The sequence below is a fragment of the Pleurodeles waltl genome, chromosome 2_2 (assembly GCF_031143425.1).
Source record: "Pleurodeles waltl isolate 20211129_DDA chromosome 2_2, aPleWal1.hap1.20221129, whole genome shotgun sequence".
In the NCBI taxonomy this organism is placed as follows: domain Eukaryota; kingdom Metazoa; phylum Chordata; class Amphibia; order Caudata; family Salamandridae; genus Pleurodeles; species Pleurodeles waltl.
Window position 1 is genome coordinate 993,913,124 of NC_090439.1, and position 9,836 is coordinate 993,922,959.

At 37.6% G+C, this 9,836-nt stretch overlaps 1 protein-coding gene across 1 annotated transcript in view; it reads right to left on the reverse strand.

Annotated features, from left to right (window-relative positions):
- TATDN1 (TatD DNase domain containing 1) overlaps positions 1–9,526 on the reverse strand; it is a 112,639-nt gene extending 103,113 nt beyond the window's left edge. The window contains exon 1 of the mRNA XM_069220720.1: positions 9,395–9,526. Coding sequence (XP_069076821.1) covers positions 9,395–9,416 — 22 coding nt within the window. The 5' untranslated portion in view covers positions 9,417–9,526. The remainder of the gene's footprint in view (positions 1–9,394) is intronic.
- Positions 9,527–9,836: the final 310 nt, after the last annotated feature.

The following is a 9,836-nucleotide window of genomic DNA, read 5'->3' on the forward strand; positions in this document are numbered from 1 at the left end:
CTACTCGAACAAGGTGCATACCGTTGCCAACTAGAGACCCAATTTCTAACAGTAGGTATTTAGACAAAAAAAGCCATAAACATTCAGCAGCCAGTTGTAACATAAATCCCTTACCAATTTCACTGAACCATTCACCAATTGTTTCCCACACCAGTTTCTCCCAAAGAATAAATATAATTCAAAATGTTAGTTATATTATCAATGTATTTTTTAATGTTCATGGTTTTATCTGGCAAAAATGTTCAACATCGCTGGACCCTAATTACATGACACACAACCTTTTTTTGTCAAAAGTATCCCTAAAGCAATTCTGTTCTGAATCACCTTTACACAAATTCTAACATTTCTTCATTCATTTTATTTAATGCATCTGTGTTGGTATTAGTAGCCAAACATTCTACCAAAATAGACAGCTTTCTAATCTTAATATCTTTCAAAGCCATATCAATAGCAGAATCAAAACTTCAAACAAATCCAAAATAGCCTGACCCGTACCAAGTTTCACTCTTTCATAATTAATTTTACTCATTTAATTTAACTTATTTGCATGGTATATCTTATGGAATACCAAAGGTAAATACAAAGGACCTAACCAATTACTTAAAATATTAAACTAACCAGTCTTGTTACAAATGTGTAAAATGCCTCTAAATGTAGGGTCTAGACCCAGAATAAAATTTCTCTCAACTATATAATTATATCTATGCACACTAATATGAAATATTAGCTGAAATATCCCATTTACCACGCCTTGTTCCCATCATGCACACATACTCCTTTGTTCTCTTTTGAAATCCTGTCTATGACGTAGTTGTGAATTCTTAATCATGTTCTCATCTAAACTGGTTACAATAATGTTAATAGGAAGGAAAACTATGAGTAGTGTACATTAATGTTGGGTGAGATAGGGATGAGCCTACTGTGCTTGCATGCAAATGTATACTGTTGGCCATTGACATGGTATGTCACTGTTTGGTGGAATATTTGTGTTTGCTATCAAAAACAATAAAAATATTTTTGAAATCATAGTCTCATCTTTCAAATGAAACTTAATTTCTTCAACACCACACATACTACACTGCACTCTCCTTTTATTATATTCTCTCATTTAATTAAGTTCTGTACCCTTCAACTAATACACTCTTCTCTTTTGTTCCATTAACAACTGAATTATAAATCATAATGGGACTATTGTACTTGATATTGAAATTCAATCTTGCAACTTCAGAAATATCATCTAATAAAACATTAGAATCTACTTCCTATTCTTCTGAAAAGTATTGTTTCATCAATATACAAAAATAAACAGAAAATAACCCTTACGATAGAGGACACTGTATGTGTATGTAACACCTTCTGAAACAGAATTTTTAGATGTGTGCAGATACAGCAGTTACAAATATTCATACTTTCCTTATAAGCACTAAGCAAATTAGCATAATTTCCATTTAAACTATCTCTATGATCTAACCTAACATATGACATAACCTACTACTTTTGGAAATGTTATTATGCTGTGTATTATTTGCATGACTTGAAACATATCCAACAGGAAAATATAGACTCAATAAGATTCCAATAATGTATTGTCAAAATAGAAATCCTAAAAATTATTTTAAGTTCCAAGCAAAATCTTTCTTTATATACACACCATCATCTTTTTTTTAAATAAAAATACAATTTCTCATTAAGTCTAAAAAAACAAAATGCATAAATAAAAAATTCTTCCAAAAATGCTAGACTTAATTTTGCACAAGTTTTAACAAAAATAATCTTTTAAGCAACAAATGCCAGCAAATCTTGAAATGGTGCAAACCAATATTATTCTTCCACAGTGTGTTAAAATTTCAAGAAACAGATGTGGAAAGAAGAGTTCTTCTAAGTTATGCAGGCAGGTATCTATACAACCACGTCTGCATAAAAATCAATTATGCTCCGTTCATGTGCCAATTCAATGAGGGACTTCAAGCATATATCTAAAATCTCTCAGATCAATGTATATTTCATCTGGTAAAAATGTTGCCAGATATGCCTGTTCAGAAGCTGTATACTACTTGTTTGTCACTCTTACTCATATTGATCTTCAGAGTACTGATTTATCAGTTTCTTTGTCGTTCAAATGTGTTACTGCTTCAGCTGATTCTTCTTTATTACTCTTCAGACTGTTAAATTTTTGTAACACTCTCCTTCTTTCTATCACACCTTCGGAGCATTCAGCTTGAATCCGGTGCTCATCTTCTGGTTAATTTTCTGCGCCTGTCACATTTTTATCATAGTTTGCATCTTTGCAACTCTTGCAAATGGAACACTTTGATTTGTTCTTGGGGTTTTCGGAGTTCAGTATTTGAAAGTTTGATTTTGATTTTGTTGTTGTTCTTCTTGAACTATTTGTTCTCCCATTTTATGTTGTGAGTCTGCAGCTTGTATCACTGTTTCATCTGCAGTGCACACTTATTTTGTGTGAGATGTATAGATCCAATGCAGAAAACCTACACAATTCACAGTAGTGTTTGTCACTAGTATGACCTCGGAAGGCCAATTCTATCTGGGCTCAAGACATGACTTCCTAACGTGCATCTTCACCATGATCCAATCCTCAGGTTCTAGGTGGTGGCTGGGTTCATTGCTTTATGAATGTGTAACATGTTTCCCCTGATGAGAGATAGGGTGTAGCATAATAAGCCATACATTTGCAGTAATCCAGAACATTAGTAATATTCCTAAGTGCAGCTGATGGAAATCCAGGAATGCTCATAGCTCTCCTCATCAACATTTCCTTTGGTGATAACCCTGTTGTTCTACATGGATCCTTTTTCATGCTGAATAGAACTAAAAATTAGAACACATGGCTATTTCAAAGACATTGAAGAACATACTTTAGCCAGATTTCTTTTCATCATGCAGCTAGCCCTTTCAACTAGACCACATGCGTTGGGATGCTAATGACAATGGAACTTTTGCTTGATCTCAGTGCTATGCATATGACTCTCACTATCTCCTTTTTAAAATTATTTTTCTTATTGGATTCTATAAAAGCTAAAGAACCGAATGTTGGGATTATCTCCTTCAAAAATAGCTTGGCGCTACAGTCAAAGAGTCACATCTCTTAGTTGGATATACTTCAATTCATTTTGAAAACAAACAAATGATCACGAACATATATATAAGGCTTTTGCCGGGTGGCACCTCCACAAAATTCACCTACAGCCATGTGAAATTACCTTCCGATTTACCCATATGACTCAAAGTCACTGGTGTCCTTCTCTGCACATTTACCTGTTGGCTTATTATACACCCTTGACTCAAATTTTCTGCAATATCAGGGATGTGGAATTCCTATCGCCCGACGCCCGGGACATCTTGTTTGGGGTCAAGGGCAACAAGTTTTTATGTTTACTTTGTCCTTGGGACAAGTAGGCCCAACCCTCTGCAGCACAAACCCTTTAGCTGCCTGTTTACAGAGAGTGGAACTCTCTGCAGTTGAAGTAATGTGTTTCCAAAAGGTAATGCTGTTTGAACTTGTATTTATGGTTCATTATTTGAAAGCCTTCATTATTAGGGTGAGTGCTGTAAATAAATGTTTTAAGGTCACACTTCACTACTGGCGTTGGTTCCAGTACAAAAAAAAAAAAAGTGTATACACATGTTTGAAAAGTTTAGGCTATGAGGCTAAGTATAATGGTCCCAGAATGCTCTCTGATTAGATGCAAATGAAGTGTCATTTAGTAAAATGTTTTGATGCATGCTAGTATTTCCCAAACATATTTCTAATGGAAAATCAGTGTAACCATTTTCAACACGATTATGGGAAGCATGAAAATAAACAAACACCGACAAAGCCAACTGATCTGACATATTTTTATAAGTCATTTAGTTTCATCAATGCGTGTCTTGTTTTGACATGGCTTTTGTAACACTTTATTGTTGTGGGAGCTACCAGGCCTTCAACATTGTAACAAACACTGGCAAAAAAAAAAAAAAAACGTTTTTGAACTCTAAAAGCACACGTTGCCACCAGTGGCATAACAAAGGCCCTGCAGCCGCCCTCCAGGGGGCCCCTTCAGCACAGCACCTGCCCTGAGTGAGTCTGGAGAGGGGGCTCCTCCATGTTCTTTGCAAAGGGGCACCCTCCAGTTTCGTTATGTCACTGATTGCCACTGTAGTTCCTGACACTGAACAAAACTACTTTGTGTGCAAATATGCTCCTTGTGGAAGAGCAGAATGCGATCACTCACAGTAAAGCCAGCCGAAAGAGAGAGAAATAGAAGTTGAATAAAAACAAAATGTCTTTGTTAACACCAGACCTAATTAGGGACCAAGACCCACATGTAGGTAGCTTTTTGCATGTCGCAAACAGCAACTTTCGCTGTTTGCGATGTGCAAAAAGCACATTGCGATGCACAATCCCAGTTTTGCGATTCGGTAACCTGGTTACCGAATCGCAAAACGGGTTTGCGACTCGCAATTAGGAAGGGGTGTTCCCTTCCTAATTGTGAGTCACGGTGCAATGTAGGATTGTTTTGCGAACGCGGGCACAAACCAATCGCAGTTTGCACCCATTTCAAATGGGTGCTAACACTTTCGCGGAAGGGGTCCCAATGGGACCCCTTCCCCATTGTGAATGTCACTGTAAACATTTTTTCAGAGCAGGCAGTGGCTCTGAAAAAGTGAAACGAAAACGTTTCATTTTTGTAATGCATCTCGTTTTCCTTTAAGGAAAACGGGCTGCATTACAAAAAAAAACTGCTTTATTGAAAAGCAGTCACAGACATGGTGGTCTGCTGTCTCCAGCAGGCCACCAGCCCTGTGAGGGCCGCCATTCGCAAGGGGGTCGCAAATTGCGACCCACCTCATGATTATTCATGAGGTGGGCATTTGCGAAGCCCTTGCGAATCACAGATGGTGTCAGGGACACCATCCTACATTCGGATTTGCGACTCGCAATTTGCGGGTCGCAAATCTGAACCTACCTACATGTGGCCCCAAATTCTTAAAGAAAGTCACAAAAGTGCACCCATGGTATATGTCGTACCCCTATAAAATATTTGTGAACTGTATTTTAGCATGGGTAAATACGCATGTGTAGATTTGCTCATGTGAAAGTCTATTGAGCATTTGCAGGTTCATTTTCCCTCCAGCCACTTTCTTCCCAATCCTGGAAGAAGTTCTAATTCTGCCATTGTCAGGAGTAAATGTCCAACCTTTCTTATTATGGAAAAAATATTAGAGAGAAGCTGGTGAAAATCTTTAAAACATGCAGGTTAGTAGGTTTGCAGACTCAAAGGCATTCCAGCCCTGGAACTATTGCTTACTGCTTCCTCCTGCCCCAGTATGCAGATCTGCAGAAAGGTGGCAAAATAAGGAAATTGCTACAGTAGGGATTGAAACTGCAAGTATTCAAGCACTACTATGGTAGTAGCCCTGGCATAATCAGAGACGCTATTATCAGAGCTCTTACATAATGAGATTGCTGCCATAATTTGGCACCACACTACATGGCACCAAAGGGACAAGTAGATCTTTTTACGGGACAAGTAGATTTGAGAAGCAACCTGTCCCCTGGACAAGTAGATATTTTAATAAATTCCACACCCCTGAATATTTCAAAAATGAGGATTAAACCGCTAGTTCTTAAATGCACCATTCTGAAAAATCCCAATGCGTATAGGTCTACAGATGTATTTTCCCATGTGAAGTACCACTGAGACTGGCAACACACTTCCCATCAGCTGAAACATGCATGTACTGAGAAGTCTGCATTTTGCATCGCTGTCATACTGTGCAACCAATTAACTTGTTTCTGTGAAACTTTTCCTTTCAAATGCTCAATTACATGAGTATACTTCTGCATGACAATTTGATGCTGCTTTAAAAAGACGGGAATCTCTCTGAGGTTTGTGATCTGGCCACTGAACGATTGTCTTACACTTTAGGTACCACAACTGAAAACAATGCATCTAGATCGTCCCTAATCTTCTTAAAATGATTTGTAAAGATCCACAAGTCCTGCATTGTCCATGGTTCATACACATATGCTCCTAGTGGCATTTCTCTCAACGGAAACTCTTTTTCAAACATAATTTCACATTCAGAATCACTCACATCTCTTTGATTTACTCTTTTCAGACTTGTCAGAAACTTTTGTCCAGTCATTTTTTACCTTGTCACACTTTTAGGTCTCGCCTATGCAGCAAATGCACTGTCTCTTCGAGACATGCTGTTAGCATGCACACCTGTTTTCATTTGTTCCTTTGTGTAACTTTAGAAATTCCTTGCTTTTTGGTGGTGATTCGTTACCATTTGTCCCTCTTTTTGGTGTGCTGCCCCCCTCCCATGGAGAATGGCCCTGTTACATGTCTCAATTCACTTCTAGCCATTTAAGATACTTTCAGTGCACTGATTTTTTCGATTGCCTCAACCTTTTGTTCAAGTAATGTTGTGTTTGTGGGCTTTTCAAAATGAACACACTGATAGCTTTAAGTCATGTCCTTATCTCGTTTCCTGTCCCGTCCCTCAATCACCCTCCTCCTGATGTTTATTTTGTTTCTGATAAGCATTTTGTTTCAATTACGGCATTATATTAGTATTTTTTTTCTCAAGTGTGGCCAGTACTTGTGCAGCCTCCTTCCATCCCTCCTTTCCTCCCTCTCTCTTACCCTCTTGCTCTCCTCAGCCGTCATGGCATCATATTAGTATTTTTCTCAAGTGTGACCAGTACTTGTGCAGCCTCCTTCTCTCCCTCTCTAGTTCCTTGCTCCTTACACCTGGCTCTCCTGCTTCCACTTCTCGCAATTGCATCTCATTATAGAGGGGTGGTCTGGCTTCAAACAACAAATGACCCATCAACTTATCATCTCCATCTGAATTACACTTATTCTCATTCCCTGTTTCATTTCTAGTTTTATCTTTCTTTTCTTTACATCTTAATCAGCACAAATTGCAGGAAATACACACCACTCCCTCTTCCATAAACATGATCTTACATCCAGTCACTTGTTCATAGCTTTACCAGTCAGACCTTTTAGCATTTTCTGATGTGATTGCTCATTGGCTACATAGTCCCATTTATCCAGTGTCCCGAAATGTGCAGGCTTTGGCTCCGGACAATCAATCACAATAAAATGTCCAAATAAAACCTGAAAATAATACATAATATAAACAAACCCAAACACATAAACTCTTTGTTCCTTCTGGGACACAGGAAGGAAATCAAATTCAAGGAAAAAGGGATATAGCACCCTAAAAGTGCCACCAATCGTACACCAAATTAGGCCTTTTGACCAGCGACAACCTACCCTTGGAATCAGCGTTGTTTCTCCTTTCACACAGAATAAACACCACTACTCCCGATTAGTTCCCATTCACGACTAGACTGTTAAAGATATTATGAATGTCAACCTATAACTAAGCTAGTGCCACAAAAGAAAATATTATATCTAACTTGAGTTCTCCTTAAACCCAAAACCTTCACATAAGCCTTATAAAATTATCAATATCTTTAACAAAATATGCTCCGCAGCACATTACAATACACAACACATTGAAATACTAAGCAACTTTAAAATTCAACTTTTTTTAAATTCAACTTTTTTCAATGCGTGCACAAAGTACAAAATCATTGACAAAGCACAATCACAAATGAAATCACCAAATCAAAATGACATCTCTCACGACGCATGACATGCACAATACCCTATTTAGACTTAATGAATCCACTCATTAGACGACACGCATGAGTACTCTGGCAATAAACCAAATTCTCCACGATTCTTCAACTTTCCGCACCAAACATTTTCACTAATTAGCTAAATCTATTTTGTGTTAATTAAATTAAGTTCATTGACTCAAGTTCTGCATTAGCCATCAAAAATGCGTTGGCACTCTACTGAAAATAATTAAGAGGGCTGCTGCATATGATTTAGACTAAGCCTTGTAAGACTGAGTACAAGCCAATCAAATAAACTTATGCTAGACACAGTTCAAAGTTAAACCTTACAGGTTTATCAATATTAAGATCATTACAAAAGGCAAACACGGTTTAATTCATCAATAACAATTAATGTCTCAAGAGTAAATAAAAATCAAACGTGAGAGGATCAACATAAGGTTCAGTTCCAAAGAACGCAAGCAGAAGGAATTAAGTATATTTCAGCAACAGGACTGACAGTCTGCCTCCAAAGGAAAGTCAGAAAAGACTAAGTATATATCAAATGGCAGACCAGCAAAGAGACTGCAAAGATAGAAAGACACAGAAAATTGCTGAAAGTCGGGGAATTCAAAGAAAGTCTGGCACATATCTCAAAAACATTATCTTTTACGGGGGTTGAGACAGAAAAACCATTTGCATTCAGATGTGACATAATAGGATTAAACTAGCAATGAATCAGTTAATAAGCTCATGAATATTCAAATACATAAGATAAATTCAATAATATACATATAGAAACACCTACCCTATTGCATATTAATGAAGGAGGTATGTATAGCAAATGAAGGAAATGAAATTCATTAGTTGATTTGCCTATTGTATGGTCGATAGCAAAGGCTCGATAAAAACACCATGAATGTTTCAAAGACAGGAACATCCTGAACATGGCTTTGGCAACAGGAACAAAAACTAATACAATTTATTAACACAGAGACCATGGATTAGGCTTCATATCGCTGATTTTCTGAAATGGAAAAGCACACAGAGAAACACATGCACATGGAAGAAGAAGTGTGTTCACATAAATGTGCACATTTCTCTCTGCAAATATGAATGGATGTCAGTGCAAGCTGGCTGCGGCTTAGTCATGCTAACTTAGACGTATTTGATTTAGACATTTTTAAATATAAACACTCAAGCACCCTCCAGCTCGTTCCTTCACCTGTGCAGCATCATATCGCCATGCCTCAAATACAACACTGCTCCTCCGTGCTTCTCATGACAGTGGCGGCCTGCATGATTGTGTAATAATCTCCATTAAAATGATTGTGAGCCTATATCCCAAAATTAATTTCACTGAAAAGGATCACAGTTAACACGAATCTCACTTGAATAATTGGTAACGCACAGAATGCTCAATATTTTGTGTTGCAAAATATGTAAAATTAAGTGCCAGACATTTCCTTATTATTACAAATCGTCTTCATCTTCCTGATCCTGTTTATGATGCTGCACACCTAATCCACTAATATAACATTATTCTTTTGAAACGATTCTTTAAAACCAATCTTCCAGAGTTTAGGATTTCTGGTGAATGGTAGAGGGACTCCTCATTAGTGATTTACCATTCATGTTCTAAGAGATAGCATTGGGGCATATCAAAGTTCAGGAGAATCTTGTCGTAACATGTGAAAAGTGAATCACAACATGCACCTATGGGCCTAACAGCACCCAAGTCTTTCTTACCGATTAATTTAAATCGACTCATGCTGCTGTTGGAGAGTCTACACAGCTGACAGAAGCCCTCGGTGTCCCATCAGCCTTTGCGCTTCCACCACCTCTTGAAATCTAAGGGCTGCAGGCGTGGAAACTCGCCGCACGCGAAGGCCCCAAGTGTAACCACGGATGCCATGCTTGTTATATAAGAACATACCTAAGATCTTAATTCATAAAATAAAAAAAATAAAAAATTCACATTGTATAAGTATCAGTCACTTCATTCGTGTTTTACAAGCCCGGAAAGCGATAGTAAAGACAAGAGAATAGAAGGCAATTTGTATGTCATTAATGCGAGGATTATTTCAGAAAGCATTTCTCCTTCAGGTCTTAGGTTCTAACATAAATCGTACATGATAAAAGCGCCTCTCATAAAAAATAAAAAAAAGATGTCGCTACATTTCACCAAATG